A 27801-nucleotide genomic window follows, 5' to 3' on the forward strand; every position below is an offset into this window, starting at 1 on the left:
GTATTAGCGATGCGGAAATAAAATTCTAACAATGGAAGAAACTCATTGAAGACAAGTGAAATCGTACCGATGTTTGAGGATATGTATGACCAGTTCAGAAGCTGAATGTCTACCATGGATGGTCTTTCAGATATATTTTCAGCCTTCTTAGACGTCTGGAAAGGTTATATTCTATCACCACTTCTATCTAATCTGTTTCTGCTTGTCATACTATAATTCACACCAACTGAATACAGGGTCAAAAAGTCAGTCCTTTTTGACAGGCTCGGATGGGCTGATGATTTCGACCTGATGTCTACAACTGCTACATAACTCTAAAGACAGGCGGATTGACTCCGCCTGTTTGACTCTTTGTCTGAGTCAAAGTTTAGTTTGACTCCGCCTAGTTTGACTCTTTCTCTGAATTCTTCTTTTTAAAACAGTAAAAAACTTTAGCGTAAAGAGCGGGGCGTTGATGAGGAAGCAGCCTCTTTCATATACGAAGTAATTTCTGTGCGTTTTAAGTTTTAATGTCGCTACTTACTTTCAGTTAAAAAAACTCGTTTTTTTTATTTAATTTCTGAACGTTTTTGAATCAATGCATGCTTTGATTTTGGCTCTCCGCAGAGGAATAATCAAAACGAAATTTGCATATTTTTTTTTTTGGGGGGGGGGGGGCTAAATGGCTTTCTCATAATTTTGATCGAATGATTTTGAGAAAAAAAGAGCGGGGGCGAAGCCTAGTTGCCCTCCGATTTTTTGGTTAATTAAAAAGGCAACTAGAACTTTTAATTTTTTACGAATCTTTTTATTGGTAAAAGATTTACGTAACTTATAAATTAGCTTACGTAAAGAACTTTTGTATTCTCATGTTTTTATTACATATATGAGGGGATTCGCCCCATCGTCAGTACCTCGCTCTTTACACTAAAGCTTAAATTTTATCCCAATTCGTTAAGAATGACCCCTGAATCACAAAAGCCGTAGAATAAATAGTTGAAATTACTAAAAATACTTTAGCGTAAAGAGCTAGGTATCATAAGGAGGTGAGCCCCTTATATGGGTAATAATTTCTGTTTGTTTTAAGTTTTATTGCTGTTCCTTACTTCCAGCTGAAAAAGCTTTTTCAAATTTATTTTTTAATTTTTTTAAAAAAAATGCTAGTAAATCCTGCTCTCCCTTCATGGAAGTTTTCTTTTCCCATGACAAATTCTCGATGGAAAGTTCCCCCAGCATATCCCCCTCTTCTCAACCCCTCCCCCCAACCAAAAAAATCCTCCTGAAAACGCCTGTATACTTCCCAATAACCATTACTATATGTAAGCACAGGTCAAAGTTTGTAACTTGTTGCCCCTCCCACGGGGACTGTGGGGGAGTAAGTCGTCCCCAAAGACATAGTTATAAGGTTTTTCGACTACGCTGAATAAAATGGCTATCTCAGAATTTTGATCCGTTGACTTTGGGAAAATAATTAGCGTGGGAGGGGGCCTAGGTGCCCTCCAATTTTTTTGGTCACTTAAAAAGGGCACTAGGACTTTTCATTTCCGTTAGAATGAGCCCTCTTGCAACATTCTAGGACAACTGGGTCGATACGATCACCCCTGGGGAAAAAAAAACAACAAAAAAACAAAAAAACAAAAAAACAAATAAACACGCATCCGTGATCTGCCTTCTGGCAAAAAATGCAAAATTCCACATTTTTGTAGATAGGAGCTCGAAACTTCTACAATAGGGTTCTCTGATACGCTGAATCTGATGGTGTGATTTCCGTTAAGATTCTATGACTTTTAGGGGGTGTTTCCCCCTATTTTCTAAAATAACGCAAATTTTCTCAGGCTCGTAACTTTTGATGGGTAAGACTAAACTTGATGAAACTTATATATTTAAAACCAGCATTAAAATGCGATTCTTTTGATATAGCTATTGGTATCAAAATTCCATTTTTTAGAGTTTTGGTTACTATTGAGCCGGGTCGCTCCTTACTACAGTTCGTTACCACGAACTGTTTGATAAAGTTTCGGCAATCTTTTTTTCTCGAAGTCGAGCCACATTTAATATCTTAAGTTTTATTAAAAACGCCTTCAGAGTCTGACGAGGCTAAAGCTTGCAAATTGCACGTATAGCTTCATTCTGAAGAATTTGAACTTGCTTCCATTCTGACTTATAATTTGAAGCCCAAATCCTTGTTCCATACAAAAGATATGAGTGGAATAGACTAAAATATAGGATCAGTAATATTTTATGGGGAAAAATAAATTTCAGTCTATGGAGAATACCAACAGCTCTTAACAACTTCATACAAAGAAATTTAATGTGGATTGCCCAATCCAGCTTTTCATCAATTATTATACCTAAATATTTAATGTGGTCAACTCGTTCAATACCTTCGTGGTCTACCGTATTTATCTTGCTGTCATAAACTGGGTCATAACCATGTTTAAAAATGATATACTTGGTCTTTTTTGTATTAAGAGAAAGCAACCGCTCTTCAAAGAATTCAGTTGCTGCCTGGAGGCAAACTTCAGCGTTTGTAATTAGTTGCTCACGGTTTCTATGTGTTAGAAATAGTACTGTGTCGTCCGCAAAATGTATTATATATGCAAAGGGGATATCAGCCCAAAGTTCATTCACATAAATAAAAAAAAGTAATGGTCCAAAAACTGATCCCTGGGGCACCCCACAAGTTACATCGAATGAAACTGATAAGATACCATTAGCAAGTATTTTGCAACGTCTATTTGTTAAATATGACCGAATCCATTTAAGAACCGTCGACTTTATCCCAATCCTTCTAATGTTTCAAGAAGGATGTCAACATCAACGCAATCAAAAGCTTTTGTTAAATCTAGAAAAATCGCCAGAGAATATAAACCATCATCTTGCGCTGCTTTTATATTCATTATAAGATCCGTAATTGCGAGTTCTGTGAATCTGTTTTTCCGAAATCCATATTGTTTATCAGAAAGAATTCTATTAGCTTCAAAGTATTCATACAGTCTTTTTGCAGCAAGCTTTTCATTTATTTTCGAAAAAAATTGGAAGTAAGTTGAATGGTCGATAGTTATCAATTACTGTTGGGTCTCCTCCTTTAAAAAGTGGGATTAATTTGGATTCTTTTAGTATAGTAGGGAAAATACCTTCGTCAAGGCTTCTGTTTATAAAGACCGTAAGAGGCTCAATGATGGCTGGTTGTATTTTTCTTATTAGTTACAAAGAAAGTCCATCTAGGCCCGTTGACCTTGTCCCTTTAATTTGACACATGCATTTTTTTTTACTTCATCACATGTAACAGATGAAAATTTTTTGCATTTCCGCCATTGTCGCTTGTTTCTTTAGTTTTGGATGTGTTACCTTTGTCATTAGTTTTCTTTTTGATTTTGCGTTCGGCAGTTTATCTTTTATTTTTTGTCCCATATTTAGAAAAAATGAACCAAGAAGACTTGAAATTTCTTCCGATGATTTTATTGATTCTTTTCCACTAACTAGTTCTTTTATATGGTGTATTTCTTCCGATTTATTTGGATCGATGACCGAATAAATTATTTGCCAAGTTTTCATGGGGTTCCCATTCGCATTTTTAAAACTATTTTGAAAATATATTTCCTTTGCATTTCTTTTTAGCTGGTTTAACTTATTTCTATATTCTTTAAACCGGTGAAAATTCTCTTCAGACGGATCATATAAATATTGTTTATAAAGAGTTTTGTGGTTGTTAACAGAAACGAAAAGTCCAAAACAAGAGAGATAAACAAAGAGGAGGCGATGGAAAGGGATAATAGGAATAATAAAATACAAAGAAACAACGAAAAATACTTATTTGTTCTGATTCTGGCCATAATTTTCAAGGAGTAAATATGCATATAATACGCAGGAGCTACTGAAGTTTTCATAGTTCTGATACCTACTAATTTTCTTCCCTTTTCTTAACTCTTATGCTCGAATCATATTTACATTTCATAAAACAAAAGCCTTTTTTTTTAGAAAACAAAAGGAGACACATCACGTGACCTGGCTTTGTTTTCACATGCAATTTTTTGAATTTTCATTAAACAAAATTATGAGAGGTTAAAACTATACTACTACTACTACTACTACTAATAACTCACTGCAGCACCAAGCCGCCTGAGGCCAACACAGCTACGCACGCTCCTTCTCCAACCTAATCTATTTAAAGCCTCTCTCTTTACACTCTCCCAGGAAGTTCCCATTTCCTTTAAATCTTTATTTATGACATCCTCCCAACCCAGACAAGGACGACCTGCTTTCCGTGTAGCCCCGAACGGTTGGCCAAAAAGGACAATCTTCGGTAATCTGTCATCCTTCATCCGTAGAACTTGGCCTAGCCATCTCAACCTTTCTTTCATTATAGCCCTAGAAAGCGGGATTGAACCACATTTTTCGTACAACCTACTGTTTGAAATACGGTCAGTCAGCCGGGTACCCAGAATAATCCGAAGGCAATTTCTCTGGAAAACATCTAGTAAATTTTCATCTGCTTTTCGGAGCGCCCATGGTTCAGAGCCGTATTTGACCACTGTCATCACTGTAGCTTCCAATATTCTAATCTTGGTTTGCAGACTTATCTTTCTATTCTTCCAAACTTTTTTTTAACTGTGAAAAAACACCCTGAGCCTTAGCTATTCTATTTTTAACATCTTCACTGCTCCCACCATCTTTACTAATAATATTACCAAGGTAACAGAAGCTCCAACCTGATCAATCTTTTCGTTACCTTATGTCGCCTGTTCATCTTCACTTATTCCTAGCCTTAGTGACTTGGTCTTCTTAACATTAATTTTCAAGCCTATTTTTGCACCCTGAACTCGCAAAACCTCTAAGAATTCATTCATTTTACTCACACTTTCATCTAATATGCTTAAATCATCAGTATAATCTAAGTCCAGGAGCATTTTTCCTCCCCATTTGATTCCGTGGTCTCCAATCGCCTTTCCTGTGCTCCTTAAGACGAAGTCCATCAAGATGATCCATATAAAGGGGGATAGAACACAACCCTGCTTAACTCCTGATTTAATACAAAACCAGTTGCTAACCTCATTTCCTACCTTAATCGCAGCAGTATTATTCTCGTACAAGCACAAATCACTTTAATTTATTTTTCTGGTATAACCTATAACGATAAGACCTTTGTTAACGCTCTTCTATCAACAGAATCGAAAGCTTGCTCATAATCGATAAAACTGAGGACCAAAGGTTTTTGACAACGAAGGGACTTCTCAATAATTAACCTAAGAGTGAAAACTTGGTCGACACATCCTCTACCTATTCTAAATCCGCATTGATCTTCCCTTAAAACTTTGTCTACAGCATCTCTCAGTCTAAAAAGTATCATATTACTCAGTAATTTGCTACCTACAGAGACCAGACTAATGCCTCAATAATCACGACACTCACTCTTGTCACCTTTCTTATACAGTGGTTTAATTAATGTTTTCCTAAAATCATTGGGTACTTCCCCTTTTTTAAAAATCCTGTTCATAATCTTCAGTAGCTTATTCCTAACCTCAGAGCCACCATATTTAAGAAACTCATTAATCATACTATCAGCACCTAGAGCCTTATTATTTTTTGATCCTTTTAGTACTGTCGCTAATTCTTCCTCACTAAAAAAATTTCCTTCACATCCAAGGTATCACAAACTTTTTCATTTTCATCTATATCTTTTCCTGCAACTGTATCTCGGTTTAGAACATTCTCAAAATGTTCCACCCATCTTTCTTTAACTTTTTCCTTATCACTAATTGTGGCCCCATTTCTATCTTTGACTGGAACTAGTCCGGATTGGCTACTCCCTTTCAATTTATTAACATACCAGTATAATATTTTACTATTATGCCGTCTAGGATCTTCCAGATCCTCAGCAATTTTATCCATGGCCTCCACTTCACATCTCCTTAGTTCATATTTTAATGCTTTCTCCACTTTCTTTACATTCCTTTTGTTTTCATACGATCTATCACTCAGATAATTCTTATACAAACCCCTTCTTCTCTCTATTAAACCTAAAGCTTTTTCACTAATGTTCCTAGTTGCAGTCTTAGCACTTTTCCCTAGGACACCATCAGCAACTTCACTAATTGGTTTTTCTGAAATTTTTCCATCCATCTTCCACATTGTCAAATTTTAAACTCTCAAGTTTAGTATTCAACTGTTCCTGGAAATTTTTTCTCAAATTTTTATCCTGGGGTCTACCAACATCATAACTTTCCGGGAGGTAGTTGCCCTTCCGAAATTTCAGCTTTAAATTAACCTTAGACACTATTAGATGGTGATCTTTACTTTTAACATCAATAACAGCACTCCTATACACCCTAGTATCTTGTATTGATCCTGCTAGTCTTCTGTTTACAATAACATAATCAATAAGGTTTGCTGTCTTACCATCACGTGAATACCATGTCAACTATATGAGCCATTTTGTGACCAAACACCGTATTGGTTATAACTAGGTTGTTATACCTACAAAATTGCAAAAGTCTATAGCCATTACTGTTTTCTTTTCCTACACCAAATTTACCTAGGCTAGGGTATCATTTATCCCTATTTCTACCAACCTGGCAATTAAAATCTCCTAGCAAAAACCCCATATTTCTACCTGGTACCCTGTCTATTTGCTCCTGTAACTGTAAGTACAATTCATCTGAGTCACTAGTATCTCCATCAGTTGGTTCAACGGGGGCATATACTACTATAACTGATACCCTGAACTATTTAGTCATAAAATGAGCAATTAGTATTCTATTATTAATACCTTCCCAGCCTAAACAAGACTCGACAGCTTCCTTATTCATCATGAGCCCTACTCCCTGTCTATGAACCCCATCCTTCCTGCCTGAGTAAACAAATTCTATGTCACCTAATTTCATGCTTCCTACCCCTAGGATATGAATTTCTGAAACTCCTAATAAATCCAGTTCAAACCGTCTGAATTCGTCAGTCAAAATGTCGATGCGATAGTCATTTTTTAACGTCGTAACATTCCAAGTTCCAATTTTCATGTTCTTTAAATGTTTGAAATTATTTTGGCCTCAGGAAAAGCAGTGATCCCGGATACCATTGCAGGACGGGGGCAAACATATCTTCTCAAGTCTACACCGAAGCGCTTAAGCCGGCTTAGAACCGGACAGCAAGAAGTCCCTGAGACCTCCAGTAAGTTTGAGCCTTTGTGCAATCCTTGGCCCATCTTGGCCACAACATGTTTTTCAGCACTTGGCGATGCTCTTCTATCAACAAGAGTTCAAATCCTGTACAGACAGTCCCAAGCCTACTACCTCCAACTCATTATATATTCATGCCTACAAATATTATGCTACTACGGGGAGGCAACCCATAGTAGATAAATTAGCTAGGAAGAGGTTTTTCAGCCCGAGAACGCCCATCAAAACAAACCAAGCCCAGAAAAATATAAGTTAAATATAACGTCATTTCACATAACGTACGATTATCAGTACCGTAGCGAGAACGATAATGGTAAAATCAAAAGAAACAGAAAGTACAACAAAAGAACAAAAGAACTGCTAAGTAAAAGTATTCAAACCCAAGCAAATTGCAAGCTTATTCAGCTACCCATGGCTGAAGCCCCTTCCCCCCAGAAGCCAAATCTAGCGTCATAAATAAAAGTGTCTGGAATTATAAAAAAAATGAGAATTTCGTTAATCCTGAAAGTCCATTTTTTAGAAAAAAAAAAAAAAAAAAACAACTCGATATTAAAAATTTCATATTTTAGGAAGGATTTTGTGCAGCTCTTATTACTATGCCCGATGTTAAAATGTAAAACAAAAATACGAAAAGAAGAAAAATTCAAGAGCTATTTGAATTTTATGCAACTTCAAAAAATAATTATCTTTTTTTTCAGTAATGAAACTTCCTGCTTGGACCGACCATAACATTTTACGATAAAAAAATTGCGATGGCCGGGAGTCGAACCCGGGTCAACTGCTTGGAAGGCAGCTATGCTAACCGCTATACCACCATCGCATTTTCTAAATGTTTAATTAGCGATTGGAATTAGTATAAGGAATCAAATCATTACTGAATTTAATTTTTTGTTCAAATAAAATGGTTATTCCCGATGAGAATCATCTTCTATGATATACTTGGCTATCTATGTTCACGAATTGGCTCATTTTTATTTATTTTTTATGGTACTTGTCTGTTAAATAGAACATCGTCGAAAAGTGAAGTTATAGTCATAATGAAGGCTCTAGGCGTTTGTCCCCCCAATTACCCCCGGAAAATACCCCCCCCCCGTGAAAAATAGCACCCAACCCACAGAAAATACTCCCCCTACAAAAAATACCCCCAAGTACCCCTTTAGAAAATAAGGCCTTCCAAATTTGATAGTTTTATTTGAGTTTTTTTTTCGCAGTGGGAAGGATATTTGGTTTTTTGGTACGGTTTCTTCGTTGTCTCGTGCTAAGCTAAAAGAAACTAACGAAGAAACCAATTTTTTCTCGAGTTTTACACAGCGTAAACTTGATTGAGTGGTGTATAATACATAAGCAGGCTACATAAATTCCTTCTCCCTACGGAAAAAACTCAAATAAAACCCTCAAATTTTGAAAGCCTTATTTTCCACAGAGGGGTATTTTCCAGGGGGGGATTTCGGTACTTGTGTATTATAGGCCACTCAATCAAGTTGACGCTGCATAAAACTCGAGAACAAACCGGTTTCATCGTTAGTTTCTTTTGGGAAAAATATATTTTGGGCTAAATATTTGCACATAAGGGGGGGGGGGATAAGGTATTTGGAAGGTGTGAAGTCAGAAAACAATTCTTACTTCATAATATGCAGAATAATTGTACCTAACACATTTTGCATGCATACCCGCTTTACTTTATCTCACCCCCTAATGTGCAATTATATAGAGCAAATTTGTTTCTAAAGTAACGAAGAAACCGGTTTCTTCTCGAGTTTTACACAGCGTAAACTTGAGCGAGTGGCGTATAATAAATAAGTCCCAAAATTCCTTCTCCCTATGGAGAATGGAAAAAAAACTCGAAGAAACTTCTCAAATTTGAAAAGCCTTACTTTCTGAAGGGGGGGGGGGTGTTTTTCACAGGGGGAGGGTATTTTCCGGGGGTAATCGGCGGGAATAAACTCCGGCCACCAGTTCTAGGCGTTTAATCTCCGGGAAAATACCGCCCCGCGGAAAATCCCCCCCCCCGTGGGAAATAAGATTTTCCAAATTTGAGAATTTTATTTGAGTTTTTTTTCCCATAGAGGGAAGGAATTTTGGTACTTTGTATAATACGCCAATCACTCAAGTTTACGCTGTTTAAACTCGAGAACAAACCGGTCTCTTCGTTAGTTTCTTTCAGCTTAGCACGAGACAAGATAAGTGACGGAATAGATGGGAAATATGTAATTTGGAATATATATTGGCACACAGGGGGGGGGGGGGATAAAGTATTTGGACAATTTGAAGTGAAAAAAAAACAAAACAATTCTTACATCATAATTACAGAATAATTACACCTAACACATTTTGCATGCATACCCGCTTTACTTTACCCCCCCCCTAATGTTCAAATATTTGTTTCTAAAGTAGCGAAGAAACTGATTTGTTCTCGAGTTTTACATAACGTAAACTTGAGTGAGTGGCGTATAGTACATAAGTACCAAAATTCCTTCTCCCTACAAAAAAAACTCAAATAAAATTTTCAAATTTGGAAAGCTTTATTTTCCACAAAGAATTTTTTTTCGGGGGGGATTTTCCGGGGAGGGGGTGGTCACCGAGGGAGGGGGGAGTAAACGCCGACCACCAAAATGAAGGAATTTAGTTTTATACATTGCTTTAGCACGTATGTAATTTGGGGGAAGGGCAAAGGGGGGACAGTCATCCCCTTCAAATGATGTGGAAAAAGTTGGTACTTTTGTCTTAAAGCCACCACACTCAAGATCTTGTATCGCAAACATGAGACAATAACCGGTTTTCATGGTCTTTATACCAGACAATACTAGCTTCGGCTCGGTGAGAAACTACATTGTAGCTATATCTTAACTAAATATTTAGTTGGTATTTTGGTTAGGTTAGTTTAGGTTACATATTTAATATAATGCGGTCTGGGCGGCCCCCTCCCGTAATTCTTTGTTGTAGTTGTCACAATTTTGTTGATAAAGTATTATATTTTCATTATATTTAGTCTTATTTAATCAACATTAACCAAACTTCACTTCTCGAAAGAAATTGAGCGTGGTGGCTATAAGACACAAGTACCAAAAAATTATTGTATAGCCCTTGCCCCTCGACTACTTAGATATGGACATGGCATTATAGTGTAGCGTGAGCCAGGGGCAGATCTAGAGCAAAATATTGGGAGGGGGCAATGGGACAAGGGCGCGAACAAGCAAAATCTTGGGGGAGGGGGCAATATGACAAGGGTGCCAATAATTGAACAAAATTGACAAATTTACTTTAAAAAAAGAGTAAAGAATTGAAAAGAACGCAAGGAATGAGAGCATAAGAAAAAATCTTGGAGAGACTGGACAGCCCTTTTTTTCTGTTTGTTTCTTTGCACCGTCAATTTCAGTTTATTTGCAGCAGTCTAACCTAAGGGGGTTTTACTGGAAAGTGTACGTTTCAAATTATAGGTAGATTAAGATCCAAAGATGCCTGAGATATGTGACCATTCCCTGGCTCAATTTCCAAAATATTTTTTCGAAAAAAAAAGAAGCAAAATTAGAACATTTAGAAAAAGGCGATTTTTTTCCGGGTCCGAAAGCCCTTCAGGCCGTTTCTGTTAGTAACTTTAGTTGAGTTTGTGATTTCACTTTGCGTGTTTGGGACTGAAATTGAGGCACGGTATCACATTTAATACTTATATCATTTTCTCATTGCTAAAGAAATTGAATGTTTTCTTTTCTTAAAAGAGATAATAGTAAGCTGGTCCACGGTAAAAGAATCAACTTTAGAATAAAAAAAGATTCATTTTTCTTACTAACGCTGAAGCGCTGTTGAGTAGATACTCCATCATTTTTTTTTTGTACAAAATTTTTGTCTTGATACGAACGATTTAAAATTTTTTAAGAGGCTTGCAACTTCTTTGTGAGGCTAGTCAGCATTCTTTCAAGAGACTTGGATCCCACTCCAAAAAAAAAGTTTGTGGTAAGGAGCGACCCAGGCTAATAGTTTAGCAACCGAAAGTCCAAATAGAAGCTTCATATAAATCAATACACCAAGAGAATCAAATTTTTATGATGATTAAAAAAAAAAAAAAGTTTTATCAACTGAAAGAAAGGAGCAACACTAAAACTTAAAACGAATAGAAATCGTTCCGTATATGAGGGGGACTCCCCCTAAATCATCCTTATTCGTAACATTAAAATTTGTCTTCTTGTCACAATTCTTTAAAAATACTTCTTATTCAAAATCAAAAGCCATTGTGTTTAAGTAGTCTTTCTTAAAGAATTTGGCAAAAATTCAAACTGTAGCGTAAAGAACGCGGGGTGACAAAGGGGGAAGCACCTCTCATACGGAACGATCTACATTCATTTTTAAATTTAATGTTGCTCCGTACTTTCAGTCAGAAAAACTTTTTTTTTATCATATTTATGACCATTTTTCAAATCATACTAGGAAATTCTCTTCTCTCCTTTCCCCCCTCAGTGTAAAAATCCCCCCGATATACCATAAATTAATGCAACAAAAGAATCGAATTTTTATGCTGATTCTAAATACACAAACATTTATTAAGTTGAAAGGTATCCATCGAAAGTTCTGCACCAGGAAAATTTACTTTTTACATGATTGTTAATATGTAATTTATATTACGTATTATACATATATATATATATATATATATATATATATATATATATATATATATATATATATATATATATATATATAGTATATATTATATATGTAATATATATTACGTTATATATGTAATTTATTACAATATATGTAATTTACAGGAAATTTACTCGAAAAAAGGGAAGAAACGCCAAAAACGCGAGTTATTTTGATGAAAATCCCTCTATCAAATTCAGTATATCACAGAACCCTATCGTGTATGTTTAACGCTCCTATGTATAAAAAAATGGAATTTCGCTTTTTTTCCAGAAGAAAGATCAAGATGCGTGTTTATTTATTGTTTTTACCGGGGGTGATCGTACATAAAAGATTGTCCCATAGGAAAGTGCCACTTTTTGCCATTTTGTGGTAACAATCTAGCGATCTTGCCCGAAAGACGGCTAAATTGTTATTGATTGAAAATTCTTAGATAGCCAACTGATTTAAAAGTACCAAAATACTATACACTGAACTTCCAAGTTTCAGTCCAAGTAATACCGGTAAATATAAACATTAATTTTTTTTTATAAACATTTTATTTATAGTTTTAGAGCTTCATTTAACTAAGTTGGTTCATTATATGTTTCAGACAACTATGCACAATAATGTGCGTATGTACATCAGCTATTATGAAAGAGGGGTGGTGGGTCATTTTGTAAGCGGGGGTACCAGGTGTCTCATAGAGGATATAATGCACATAATTAAGGCAAAAATTAAAGCTCCATGGTCTTCTGGTAACAATAGATCAAGATTTGGAGGGCAGTGAAGGTAGGAACAAATCCCAAATCTCCCTTCATTTGAAGTAAGCCTGAATAAGGGCACTGTAGGGTGATAAGATTCCTTCTTGTTGCAGAAAAATATTTTCTTTTGGAATATGCCAGATCACGAGTGTGAGCAAAGTTAGGAAATGTACCAGGAGAAGGCAGATGACGCCAAAATTTGCTGCAATCGAAGTTTGAATGAATACACCGGGTTTTACACAGTCGGTGGTAACAAGCCATAGGTGAAGAGAAGCTCGTGCTAATAGTGACAAAAACTCTAAAAAAAAGAATTTTGACAACAATATATGCACTTTAAGAATTGTAATTTACGGTGGTTCCAGTTATATAAATTCGCTAAAGTTAAATTAACCCATTGATAGTTAAGACCCTAAAAAAATAAGTTTAATTTCCAAAACGGGGGGAAACACCAAAAAACATAGAACCAAATCTTTTCTAAGAACAATCACATAGAAAACAATTAAAGGTATCATGTTTTGAGGCAAAGTAACATAGCCTTAGCTTGTATAAGCTACAATTTTATCAATGACAACGTAGACTGCATTATGTTTTATGTTTCGGGATAATGTGAGAAATTATTAAATTCTATGCATGGTGCATTTTAAAACTAATAATAGTGATTTGGTGATATTTTTAAGCGTCATCAGAGGAGATAATTAATTATCATCTTGGAAGATCTACCAAGGTTTTCTAGGCTGAAATGTTAGGAATAGAACAGGCAGCTACAACATTGATTCATAAAGACAATACAGAAAAAATATAGGCATTCTAACTGATAACCAAGTATGTTTAAGACTCTTCAGAATGTAAAGAGCCGGCAAAGAGGCGACTTAGAATGTTATGAAGCCTTGAATAGCGTAGCATCCAAACGAAATAGAATTACCCTGATGTGGGTCCCTGGACACTCGGGGACTAAAAGCGATGAGATAGCAGATAAAGCAGCCAAGACTGGAAAATTACTGACAGGTTATGGACCAGAACCTTTCATTCCCATCTCTCAGAGCTACCGGAAAGCGGCAATAAAGAGGTGGAGCATTGGAAGAGTGGAACAAAATTGGCAAAGGAAGGTGGGAGGTAATGAGATAAAGGAGGTGCTTCCGGAGCTGAATTCTACGCTGACTACACTTTAGGCTAAAAAGGTAGGAGACAAGAATGGTAACTGAAGCCATAACAGGAATTGGAAATTTTGGAAAGTACCTTACCCGTATTGAGAGGGCTGACTCCCCATTTTTCCAAAAAGGTAAGATGGCCTCGCAAACAAAGAGACATCTGGTAGGTGGCACAAAGTATTTAATAAGGGTAGGAGGGGGGGCCAAATCTATCTTTGGTTCCTTCAACCGATAGTTAGTTTTTTGGGGGTGTGGAGGCAACGGGCCTGCGAGGCCTGAGCCTGGACCCAGAGTGTATGGACTCGCCCCAATATTGAATTAATTTTTTAAATTAAGTGTCATCATTTTTTAGACACAACTCCTCAGCATTTTTAGAGTTATGAGGGGCTGAAAACTGCGTCACTTAGTCGTTGGTGAAGAAATCAGATCAAAGTGCTGCTCCTGCAACATTTCACGTTGCCCAAGCAGCATAAACCTGGTATAGCACTGCGATGAGAAACAAGCACAGAGACTAATGGAAAGTAAACAAAAAAAAATAAAAGCAAAAAAAAAAGAATTTTTGGTTATGGGCTAGGCTATACCCAGGCTACAGAAAGGGAGGCTGGGATGCCTTTGAACTGAAAGTCACTTCTAAAACCAATCAAATAGAGCCTCTCTGATAATAAAGAAGTGAAAATTCTGTAGTTACTGTGGCTAGTTTAGAAAAGCAATAATTACATATATCAAAAGAGGTGAGTCATTATGTCAATTAAATTAAAATAATGCTAAATTTTATATACCTGCAATTTTTATCACGGCTAAGGTATTAAACTTTAAGGGCCGACATATATAAAGATCTTCATCGAATTTTACTCCCACAATCGTAGACGTCTTTACAATTGGTTGATCAATCCCTTCAATCAGCACCCAATTACCAGCTGGAACTCGATTGACCTCAATTTTATAGCGGGCTTCATAAATCCAAAGTCGACCCACTGTCAAAACCCTCGAGTCTTCCTCATCAGTGAGGGTATAATTTTCACCCAGCACTTTTACATCTTGACCTGCGTACAGTGTTCCAGAAAACACACGACCAAAAACAAGGAAAGTGGTGCAGTCTTCCGTTGGATACTGTTTTGTTGTATGAACTACCAACGCACCCTGACGAATAAAATCAATTTTAATCACTTGAAATTGCGACTTGTCTTAGTAATACTGTCAGAATAGCGTATAATAATATAATGTAATCACTTATATACAGACATTTCAGTGAAACAAGATATTCGATTTATTAAAAAAAAGAAATAAATATACTAGATATAGGGCTCTTAGGAACCTCTAGGGCTAAAACAAAGAAGCAATTCTTCCATAAAAAAACCCCAAAAAAAGACAAAGTGAGAAAACACATTTATTGAACATTAGAAACTTAGTGTTACTTGATAATTCTGCAGTTTTACAAGCAGACGTTCATAAACTCACGTAGACAGACCATAAACTCAACAAAAAACAGGAAAGAAAGACCTGGAGAGCAACTGATAACAAGAATGCTACAAGACACGTCTTTTTTGTTTGTTTTTTTTTTCAAAGGTATTCAAATCTATGATACGTTGAGCATCACTTGGGCTTTTGGACGCGCATTTAGGGCACTAGACAAGGGTAAAACAAGTCGCAAATAATGAGGATTTTTTTTCATTCAATGAACGGGTCTGAAGAACCCAATTCAGAAAAGCTAATTATCCGAAAATGCACTTTTACTATTTTTTTTATCAAATTTTCCAAATATTGAAAAAAAAATTGTTCCAACATATTCTTCTTTGACAGAAGATGTCAAGAATGAAAAAACAAAGAGCAGCAGAATGATGAAAATACTAAAAAAAAAAATTGTCGTTAGAACCTGTAAAAGGACATTTAAATGAACTGTAACAACATTAGCATTTGCGAGGGGGAAGAGGGGGGTCGATGTTGTCTCACCGTAATCCCTTCCGCTCTTCTCCCTAAAGAACAGATCAAAACATGCACAAGGTGCTAAATTTTGCCACATTCAAGAAAAAAATGGATTTTTTTGAAAAAATACTTTTTCCAAGCAATTTTCTCCCCCATCTCCAAAAATTGTTTAAAACAACCCCTCTTGGAAAGCTCCTTTGGGCAGCCAAGGGCGTCCCACTATGAACTTAATTAAAAGGAAATTAAAATACGTCTTTAACAAACAGACATCCGTGGGAACGCAGCCTGCCTGAACGAATAGCTAATTTAAATGCTTTAAAGGAAATGTTTCTGTGTGTTGCCCTTTCGCAGGCTCTCATGGAAAGACTTTTTTCTCTATTCTATTCTGTATTTAAGTAAAAAAAATATTATCTGTGAGAACAGCATGTGAATATTTAGCATAAAACAAAGGACATGCTGCATATCTTTTCAGTGCTCGGTACAAGAGCTTATTCTTTCCCAAATGTCTTTAAAACAAGAAAAAAATCTTTACAAAATAACATAAAAAAATTAATACAAAAACTCGTATAAGCTACAAAGGACAGAATAAATTTTCTTTGTCACTGACAATCCTTTGGAAAAAAAGAAAGAAAAAAAAGGACAAGGGAAACAGCTGTACTAAATGAATAAATGGAATTATTTTAACCATAAATTTTGCAATGATTTTCTTGGATATTAAACTCTACAAACAAGGCGAAATTTCAATTCAAACTATTTTTTTGATCAAACAGTTTGTGGTAACGAACTGTAGTAAGGAGCGACCCGGCTCAATAGTAAACGAAACTCTAAAAAACGGAATTTCGACGCTAAAAGATATATCAAAAGAATCGGATTTTTATGCTGATTTTAAATATATAAGTCTTTGATAATCATCAAATTTAGTCTTTGTCATCAAAAGTTACGAGCCTGAGAAAATTTGCCTATTTTGGAAAATAGGGGGAAACCCCCCCTAAAAGTCATAGGATCTTAACGAAAATCACACCATTGCATTCAGCGTATCAGAGAACCATATAGAAAAAATTTCAAGGTCCAATCTACAAAAATGTGGAATTTCGTATTTTTTTGCCAGAAGACAAATCACGGGTCCGTGTTTATTTGTTTGTTTTTGTTTTTTTTTCCACGGGTCATCGTATCGACCAAGTGGTCCTAGAGTGTTGCAAGAGGGCTCATTCTAACGGAAATGAAAACTTCTAGTGCCCTTTTTAAGTGACCAAAAAAATTGGAGGGCACCTAGGCCCCCTCCCACGCTCATTTTTTCCCAAAGTCGACGGATAAAAATTATGAGATAGCCATTTTGTTCCGCATAGTTGAAAACCATAATAACTATGTCTTTGGGGATGAATTACCCCCCACAGTCCCTGGAGGAGGGGCTGCAAGTTACAAACTTTGACCAATGTTTACATACAGTAATGGTTACTGGGAAGTGTACCGACGTTTTCAGGGGGATTTTTTTGGTTTGGGTGTGGTGTTCAGGGGAGGGGGCTATATGGGAGGATCTTTCATTGGAGGAATATTTCATGGGGGAAGAGAAATTCAATGCAAAGGGCGCAGGATTTTCTAGCATTACTATTAAAAAAAACAATGAATATATAAACATGAAAAAGTTTTTTCAATTGAAAGTAAGGAGAAGCATTAAAACTCAAAACGAATAGAGATTATTACGCGTATGAGGGGTTCTAAAAATACTTTAGCATAAAGAGTGAGGTATTTAGGAGGAGATAAATACTTCGCTCTTTATGCTAAATTATTTTTAGTAATTTCAACTATTTATTCTACGGCCTTTCTGATTCAGGGGTCATTCTTAAAGAATTGGGACAAAACAAAATTTAGTGTGAAGAGCGAGGTATTAACGAAAGGTCCAACCCCCTCATATATATAATCAAAAATATAAGAATATAAAAGTTTGTTACGTAAGTTAATTCTTAAGTTACGTATATTTTTTACTAATTAAAACGTTCGTTAAAAATTAAAAGTTCTAATTGCCTTTTTAAGTAAACGAAAAATTGGAGGGCAACTAGGCCTCCTTCTCCACCCCTTATTTCTCAAAATCGTCTGATCAAAACTAAGAGAATGCCATTTAGCCAAAAAAAGAATTAATATGCAAATTTCATTTTAATAATTTATTTACGGAGAGCCAAAATCAGACATGCATCAATTCAAAAACTTTCAGAAATTAAATAAAAAAACAAGTTTTTTGAAATGAAAGTAAGGAGCGACATTAAAACTTAAAATGAACAGAAATTACTCCATATATGAAAAGGGCTTTTCCTCCTCGACACCCCGCTCCTTGCGCTAAAGTTTGATTCTTTTTCGCAACTCTACTTTTTAAAACAATAAAAAACTTTAGCGTAAAGAGCGGCGCGTCGAGGAGGAAAAGCCCCATTCATATACGGAGTAATTTCTGTTCGTTTTAAGTTTTAATGTCGCTCCTTACTTTCATTTCAAAAAACTTGTTTTTTATTTAATTTCATTCTGGATTGAAGTTCACTTAAGCCTTTTTAAACTCACTTGTTCAAGATCATGAGATTCTCTCTGAAACTAACGATATTTTTAATCGAGGATTTATGGGAAAGAAAAAAAGAAAGAAAAACGAAAACTAAAACAATTAGCACTAAATGAATTAATGGAACAAACTTTAACTCTATATTTTAGTATAATAGTCTTGATTAATAGGTTCTGCAAAATATAGCGAAATTCCCAATATTTCGAAATTTCAGGAAAAACAGCCTAATATACAGATAAATAACAAATTATATCGGAAATCCACAAATGTTATTTGACAGATTTTGATATTTAAATGATTGCATACTAACAGAAACAAAATCTTTTGCAATCATGTAAGTCACTGAGAGAAGAGATATGGAAGGAAGAAGGAGATGAAGAGAGGAACTTACATCTGGATCACAGTTGGCCATATCTTCAGCCATAATATTGTCCCCGGGACCAGTGTAAATATGATCTGTCTTTATTTTGGCATGATTGGCAGGCGATGAAACGTGATCAACCAGCATTTCAATTAATCCATTCCATGATCCCATAAACCTGTTGCATACTAACTTCAAAAGAGGTCGTATATTCATCTTCTTTTCTTGGCTGGCTAATTTAATCCCTAATTCGTCACATACTTGATCTATATTCACGTCTACGTCTCCAACAACCTAAACAGCAACAAAATCGTACCGAAAAAATAAGAGGATAAGTTATTAGTAATGTACCAAGACAAGTCACTCCAATAAAAAAAAAGACACGGTTTGAAACAGCAAACGTTAGAAAGTATCTCTTTATTTTAATTCTACACAGTTTAAAGAGCTTGCAGAGTTTGAGTTTGAAATAGCATGCGTTATTACTTCTACACAATTTAAAGAGCTTACTGTCATTCTAATAAAAAAAAGACCCTGTTTGAAATAGTACACGTTAGAGAACATGTTTTATTTTATTTCAAGATAACTTAAAGAGCCTGCTGTCATTCTAATCAAAAAGGCCTCTTTGAAATAGCTTACATTAGACAGTATATCTTTATTCTATTTCTACGAAATTTAAAGAACCTTCACTCTCTTAACTGTTACTCGAATCAAAAAAAGACAGCGTTTGAAAGAGCATGCGTTAGAGAGCATGTCTTTATTTTAATTTTACACAATTTAAAGAGTCTGCTGTCACTCTAATTAAAAAAAGACCCGATTTGAAATAGCACACGTTAGAGAGCGATTTTAGAAAAAAAAACTTTGATTAAACCACTGTATAAGAAAGGTGACAAGACTGAGTGTGGTAATTACAAAGGCATTAGCTTGGTTTCTGTAGGAAGCAAATTATTTAGTATGATGACACTTTTTAGACTTAGAGATGTTACAGATAAAGTTTTAAGAGAAGAACAGAGTGGGTTTTGAAAGAGGATAGGATGCGTCGACCAAATATTCGCTCTTAGATTGATAATTGAAAGTTCCTGAGTAATCAGACCCCTTTAGTCCTCAATTGAATAGATTATGAAAAATCATTTGATTCGTCCGATATATGAGCTTTAGCAATGGTCTTACCGATGTATGCTATATAAGATAAATACATCAAAGTGGTCAGTGCTATAAATAAGATTAGCATTGTTGCGGTTTAGGTAGGAAATGAGGTTAATAGCTGGCTTCACATTGTATCATGAGTTAAGCAAGGTTGTGTTCTATGTCCATTTATATCGATCACTTTGATGGACTTGGTCCAAACGAACATGACTAAGGCTATGGGAGAGCTTGGAATCAAATGAAAGAGTAAAACTCCCTTAGACTTATATTATGCTGATTATTTGAATGAACTAGATAAACAAGTTAGGAAAATTAATGTTTTTTCGGAGGTTCTGAGAGTTCAGTGCGCAAAAATAGATTTGAAAATTAATGTTACTTGACCGGGTAACAGTAAAGATGGTGAACGCAGTGAAAATTTTTAAAGTAGAATAGCCAAGGCCCAGTGTTTTTTAAGAATTGAAAAAAATTTGGAGGATAAATCAAGAATTGGATATTGGAAGCTATAGTGATGACAGTGGTCAAGTATAATACCGGGAGGAAGATTTTTTAGATGTTTTCCACAAGAATCATATAGAGACTCTTTTTGGTAAACTTCTGACTGACTGTATTTCAAACAAAAAGCTGTACGAAACATCAGGTTCTTTCCCTTTCTAGGACTATAAAAAGAGAAAGGTTGAGATGGCTAGAGAAAGTTTATGCGGATGAAGGATGGCAGATTGCCAAAGATCTTCCTTTTCTGCCAACCATCTAGGGTCAAAGAAAAGGGAGATCATCCCCGGATGGGTTAAGAAGGGGTCATAAGAAAAGGTTTAAGGGAAACTAGGATTATTACGATGATGTAAAGAGTAAAGCCTTGACCAGATTGGGATGCAGGACGAGTATGCGCAGCTGTGTTGGCCTCATGTGGTTTGGTGCTGCAAGCAAGTTGCTAGTGGTAGTAGTAAAGAGTACGCCAAATACGAAAGGCTGTCACCTTCCCTGGTTCCTCTCTATTTAAATTAAGGTGAACTTTTATTTTATCAAGGTTCTTCATTTAGGTCTACTTGCTTTACTCACTAACATTTCAGTTCAAATATTTCAGTAGGTGACAGGATAAAAAGACTTTAAATATCCTCTTGTAACATAAATAATAAACGGCTGTATTTGTAACATTCTAAAATACTTCCAGTAAAGTGCAAATTCAGAATGAATTTTTATATTTGTTTTCTAGCTCTTTTAGAATCTTTAGCTTATATAGTTGGTAAAATACAAGTCTTAGTTTTTTGTAATATGCAAATTGGAAGCGTACACAAAGAATTTTCAAAAATGAAAACTAAAAATAAGTAAAATGTTAGGTAATGTACTTTTTACCAACATCAAAGAAACATGGGTTTGACTTTAGATAAAGATAGTTTGACTATCAGTCTACTAAAATTCAGTCAATTTTGAAAATTATATTTTCTATACACACAATGACACTATCCAATTTCTAAATGAAGCGAAGTAAATATGGTCAATGAGCCCCCTTTCGCCCCCCACCAAGAGACGAAAATTGCCCATAGTTGATTACAAGAAGAGTACCGACGGTGCCGATGAAATGATAGCCGTCTTAAAATTCTCAATGCAAGCTTAGAAATATCTGTCTATGACTTTTCAATCTCAACAGGTCTTTAGGTCAACACCTCATGATCTATAGTAAGTGGGTTTGTTTCAACACATCCTAATGTCAAAAGCAATAAAGTGACAAGGTTTATATTTTCGCAGAGTTTTGTTATAAAAGTTCCTACAGATACAAACTTGGCTCTGAATTGACCATTTACTATCCTATTTATCCTATTATGCTATCCTGTTTATTTGCCTAATAAATATGTGATCCCTGCCACAAGGGGTCAGCTATAGGCCTAGGCTGTACACCAAACTTTGCTATTTATTTGTTTCGAATTGACATTATTTTGCATTATGAGCCAACTGATAATGAGAAATAAGTGCCAAAATAATCAAATCAAAACTTCCTCAGCCCTTCCTCGTCCCTTGCTCTATACGCCAAAGTTGACTTTTAGTCACAATTCTTTAAGAACGACTCCTGAAACACAGGTCCGTTAATTTTCAATGAGATTACCCGTTTAATTTAAGTATTAATGTTAGTCCTTGCTTTTAGTTGAAAAAATGTTTTGTTTTTTTATTTAATTTTATTAATTTAGAACCTGATTATTTAAAAGTATGTATTAAAGGTGCGTTTACCATCCATGATAAATCTATCTCGTCTCTGGTTTATATATAGTTTTACTGGCTCTTGGAGCATAATTACTACAATGTCTTTGGAAATACCACATGTAAATTTTTGGAAATGAGAAATCAATCATGAAAGTAACAGCGTTGTTTACAGAGAGAGAGACACTTTTATTATACATATCATCAATATACAAAAAAAACCACATCAGCCACTTTAGAAAGTCAGAGACTTGTTAGTAGTGGCTGATAAACATTAATGAGCACCAATACCAACAACATTAACAAAAAAAAAAAAAAAAAAAAAAAAAAAAAAAAAAAAAAAAAAAAAAAAAAAAAAAAAAAAAAAAAAAATGAAACAAAAAAATTGGGAACAAGAAAACAACAGGAAAACAAAGAATAAGAAAAAAAAAAACAAAAAAAAACAACAACACTTATAAAAACAAATCAATAAGCCATCCAATTTAAATTATTTATTTATTTTCTACTCAGAAGGTGATTCTTCAGTCTACTCTTAAAATCATCCATATTTCTAGTCTCATAACTGTGGTATGAAGAATTCCTTATAAACATTTGACGAAAAATTTCAGGGGACAAACCATAAATACTCTGAAATACAAATATAGCAAGTTGATAATCATGAAGTTGGCTAACATTAAAGATCATAAGTTTCCTATAGCAATTAACTGTATCATAATTTCCTAGTAGTCTAATAACTTTATTTTGTAAAACCTGAACACGTTTAAAATTTGTATAAAATCCACCAGCCCATATCACACAACCATAAGAAATATAAGGCATGACAATAGAATGATAAAGAGTTAAAAGGGCAGAATGAGGTAACTGATTTCTCAGACGCCGAACCAATCCAAGCCCTCTAGATACCCTAGCTGCCACCTGATCACCATATGCTTTCCAATTCAGATTTTGATCAAGCTGGAAACCAAGGTATCTCACCACAGCTACTTGTTTCAATGGCCTATTACAAAGAAATATTTTTCCATTTAAATCAACTGGACTTCCTTTCCTACTAAATAATATAAAATGAGTTTTTAAAACATTCACTGATAAACGGCTAATCTTTGTAAAAATTAAAAGATGACTTAAAGCTTGATTAATTTTCTCCACAAGATCATCAGCATTTCTTGCAGCAGCTGAAAATACCGTGTCATCAGCGAAAGAAGTATTAACAACACCCGGAACATAAAACCGCATAGTATCTACATATACAAGATATAGTAAGGGACCCAAAACAGAACCTTGCGGAACACCACAACTTATAAAAAATTTATTAGATATAACATCATCAAAACATACACGTATCGACCTCCCTATCAAATAAGATTCAAACCACTTTAAAATACTACCTGTGACTCCAAGTGACCTTAGTCTATCAATTAAAATTTTAAAATCAACCGTGTCAAACGCTTTTTTAAAATCTATAAAAACCGATAAAGTCATTTCACCATTTTCCATTGATGTATTCAGAAAATCAAGAAAATGCTGCATAGCATGAACAGTAGAATGTCCTTTCCTGAATCCGAACTGACTATCACTTAAAAAACCATGTTTTGTTAAATGTGCATAAAGCTTTTTATGCATAACTTTTTCATACATTTTCGAGAACACCGACAGTAGAGAAATCGGTCTCAAGTTAGTCAGATCAGTCTTTGAGCCACTTTTGTGAAGAGGAATCACTCGCGCCTCTTTAAGCTTTTGCGGGAATTCTCCCGATTCCAGTGATAAATTAATCATGTAAACAAGGCATGGTAGGAGATAAACCATAATAAGCTTGAATGTCTTAAGGCTTATACCGTCACTACCTGAAGAGTTGGACTTAATACTATTTACAATTTCTTTCAACTCCTGCATATTCGTTTCTTCAGCCTCCATTATTAGTCCCAGGCCTCTATCATCAATGAAAGCTTCCTCACTTGTTCCTTGACTCAGTGGCTGGTCTTGCTTTTGAACCACTTCACCAATCGTCGAGAAGTAGGCACCAAAGTGATTCACAATGCTCTGCTTGCCTTCATAGACTTTTCCATCCACAATTAGTGAAGTTGGTGTATTTTTCTTCTTGTCACTACCCAACACTTCTCTCAAAACCTTCCATGTTCCCCTTGAGTCCCCCTTTGTTTCCCCAAGTTTCAATTCATAATAACTCTTGAAACAAGATCTTCGTAATGTATTCACTTGATTTCTTATTTTTTTGAACTCTTCAAACATATCAGCACTTTGGCAATCTAAAAATGACTGATACAGTAGATTCCTCTTCTTAATCATCTGAATAAGTTCTGATGTAACCCACGGCTTTCTCGGTGATTCCCTTGTATTTCTCAACACTTTTAGTGGACATGTTTTATCATATATCGGCTGGAGAATATTCATAAAAATATCAAATGCATGGGATGCATCTTCTGTCTCATCAAAAACTGGTTTCCATGAAACCTTACTAAGTTCCTCAGCAAGGTTTTCCATATTCTGCTTCCTTAATTGCCGCATTTGCTTTTTTTCTGCCTTTTTCTCCTTGGCAATTACTAGTGGCACAGAAGCTACAACTGGGAGATGATCCGAACATGGGAATACCAGAACATCAGCAGCACTAGATTTCAGGTACTTCGAACTAACAAAAATATTATCTATTATAGTTGCTGAATGACTAGTTATACGCGTCGGGACCACAACAAGGGGAAATAAATCATTTGAAACCATCAAATTTAAAAAATCAAGATTAATAGCATGTAAATCATACAAATCAAAATTAAAATCTCCCATACAAATAAAATCTAACTTGCTAGATACCGCAGCTCTCATTAATATCTCAAATCCTTCCGTGAAATCCTCCAAACGAGCACTTGGTGGTTTATAAACCTCACTTACAATAAGTTTTTTTGAATTAATAGCCAGTTCAAGAGTAAACGATTCAACCTTACCCTCTATCCAAACATCGACATCCCCCCTTTGACGGCAAAATATCCCATTTTTTACAAGGAATGCTAGACCTCCCCTTGCCATCAGCTCACGGTTTTTCACAAATAATTGGTAACCTGGAAATTGAAATGAAGGCAGAAAATGCTCAGAAGTCAAAAAAGTCTCGCAAAAACCAATAACATCAAAATAGCTATTAGACAGATCTAGCAAATGCAAGATATCATTATAACTTGTAGTTAGATGACAATTCCAATGGCATACACTAAGAAAATTCTCACTTTTTTCCCATGACGACGACGTAACTGGAATATATTTACTCAATCTTTTGCAATCAAAATCAATTGCAAAATAATCATTTGCTATTCCATCGCGAAGTATATCATTCAGTCGAAAAGGGTCAGATTCAAATTGTCGCAACCGATTCATGCCATTCAACTGATCAGACATATAATACGTAAATAATCAGTTTGCGAATCATTATAAACGCATAGTTAACCTATATGAATAATTTTTTTTTGCAATACGGGGACAGGTGGAATAATAATGAAAAAAAAATGGGTTCTCCATAGGGGGGGGGGGAGAGTGGCCAACAAGACGAATCATAAGCAAAACAACGGTAAAAGAAGATAAGCAAGATAACTCACAAAAAAGAAAAGATCAAACAAACGAAGACAAAACAATAAACAAATAAATACTACAAACGAGAAATAAAATAAGATACTAATCTAGAAGGTGTCTTCAACCTTCCTAAGCCTCCTAGAAGAAGCTTCACCTGGTAGGCGAGCAAAAATACGGCCTTGGTCCGACCAAACGTTCTTTGCTCCGAACTTATCTCTAGCACTGTCCAGGATAATCTTGCGCTGCTTCGTGAGATATTCATTCACAAAACACCAGATTTCGCTAGCTTAGACTTCGCTTTAAAGACAGTATGCGCAACATCTTTATTAGAAAGTTTGACAATCACAGGGGCAACTCGACTTTCATCACTAATCTGAGCTGTAGGGTTGGGTAAGCGAAAACGTTGCATAGAAAGAATTTGATTACTCATAAGAGCACTCAAGCCCATTTTGTCCTTTATTATATTGTGCATTGTTACTTTAAGGTCAACACCAGGGGCCTGTTTGACCCCTACGAATACAAGGGAATCAAGCTGAGCTTCTTGTTGATACTCGTCAAGTCTATCTTCCATTTTTGCAATACGATTTTCCAGCGACTCTATTTGAGCTCTTAACCCCTTAAGTACTTTGCCAATTTTATCAAATTTACCATTATATTCGACTGATAATCCATCATAAACTTGGGATATTATCTGTTCAGCAGTACCTGGGTTGATACTATTTTTTTGTGCTACCTTTTCTGTGACCAATTTCCCGATGTCCTTAAGCATATTTTGCTTTGTTTGTGCTAACTCTTGTTCCGTAGAAACTAACTTTTAAACAAGAACAGCTACCAATGATTTTTCAGAATTTGAGCCAGTTTGAGCGGAGGGAGCTTTTTTTAAATACTGTAAGTAGATATCCGGGAAAATCTCCAGCTCCTGAAATGCCTTATTCACGCTCCGTTCAGTCTTATGTGATGCTTCTTTAGACTTTTCCGCATAGAGAACTAAATTTACTTCTAAGACTGTCTGAAGATCATGGGATCCATAACAGAAAACTAGAAACTTTGATGCTTTTTCTGATTGGGTGTTAACGTCTACAATTCTTACTGGCCAAAGCGGGTAATTTCTAAATTTTGCCAACGCCAAGTCCCCTTTCTTGAACTTGCTCATTTCAAACTTCAGAACTGGCTAACTTAACTTAAAAAAAAAAATAAGAAGCCAAATATCAAATTTCAGACCTGCTAGAAATTTCTGCCGTACTCTTATATCCAAAGCTGCTATCCAGTAAACCACAAAATAGTCAATAAACAATAATGTGTTATTTCAACTTAATTAATAACAATGTGTTATAACACTGTAATAATAAACAGCAATCCAGTTCAAGTACATTAATTAAATATAACCAGAAACTGGTTTTTCACATAGGTAACTTTCCAGGTACTCAGAGAGTTGTTCACTGAATGAATGCTACTGACTGAAATACACTTACACCTCCTTAAAGACAGCCAGTGCCTTCTTGTCCTAAACAAATCATTTTATTCAAAATAAAAAGTAAAAATCGTAAAAAGCCAATTATTCTTTATGTGCAAATTTTCCTTTTTGGGGAAGGGGGGGGGGGGAGCTACGAAAGATTTTGCCAACTTCAGAAGACCTTCTCTTGTCAAAGACATTCTCTTGTCCATTCCTTCCCCATACCGAAAAAAATTTTAAACTTCCATTTATTACCGTTACTAAGCTGCTGACCAAACATAACGAAAAAAAAGAAAAAAAAAAAAATGCTACGACAGGGGTAGTATGGCTTTCCAAAACAACTACACCCTCCTTAACAACATTGAATAATTTTGTTCTTGATACGAGTAAGGATAAATAGTTATGATTACTACTGACCTGTGCAAATATCTTGTACAAAGGCTCCAAGATGAATTCCACAAAAGTCCTTGGAGCACCTCCATGAGGTGCCTTCTTAATGAAGCCCCTACTGCAAAAGAAAAGGTATAGAACAATATAAATAGGCAATAATAGAAAAATTACCAACAATGCCAAAAAATGAATAAAAACATGCAACGCAAAAGCTGAAAAGGCAGTCATCTCCATATATCAATAATGTTACAACCATTTGCAATACATACAAGATGCCAATCTCAAAAGGAAACTCTAAATCTGAGAAAATATTTTCCAAAATTTCCATTTTTGACTAAATTTAAATACTAAGAACAAAAGAGAACTCCAAATGTACAAGAATCTGATGTACAAGCAGAGTAATGTAATGAGAAAAGCAACCATCAGCTATAAATTAGAGCAATTGATTATTAGTCGTAGAGCATCGTCAAACTGCAACAATGTGAATGTGAATGCCACTAAAAATGGCTCTTGCTTTGTTCCGTAATTATACGGGATAGGGGGGTCTGA

At 35.3% G+C, this 27801-nt stretch overlaps 1 protein-coding gene and 1 non-coding gene across 3 annotated transcripts in view; both read right to left on the reverse strand.

The window, feature by feature from the left end:
• The window catches only part of LOC136027586 (116 kDa U5 small nuclear ribonucleoprotein component-like), an 83139-nt gene that overhangs the window by 16445 nt on the left and 38893 nt on the right, over window positions 1–27801 (reverse strand). For both annotated transcript variants that reach the window (XM_065704970.1, XM_065704971.1), the window contains exons 8-10: window positions 27280–27370; window positions 18540–18803; window positions 14463–14823 (exon numbers count right to left, since the gene is read on the reverse strand). In XM_065704970.1, the coding sequence (XP_065561042.1) occupies window positions 14463–14823; window positions 18540–18803; window positions 27280–27370 (716 nt within the window). The remainder of the gene's footprint in view (window positions 1–14462; window positions 14824–18539; window positions 18804–27279; window positions 27371–27801) is intronic.
• On the reverse strand, window positions 7903–7974 carry Trnag-ucc (transfer RNA glycine (anticodon UCC)). The gene has a single exon. It is a non-coding gene; the product is annotated as a tRNA-Gly (tRNA).

This window comes from Artemia franciscana, chromosome 5, assembly GCF_032884065.1.
Source record: "Artemia franciscana chromosome 5, ASM3288406v1, whole genome shotgun sequence".
NCBI classification, from domain to species: domain Eukaryota; kingdom Metazoa; phylum Arthropoda; class Branchiopoda; order Anostraca; family Artemiidae; genus Artemia; species Artemia franciscana.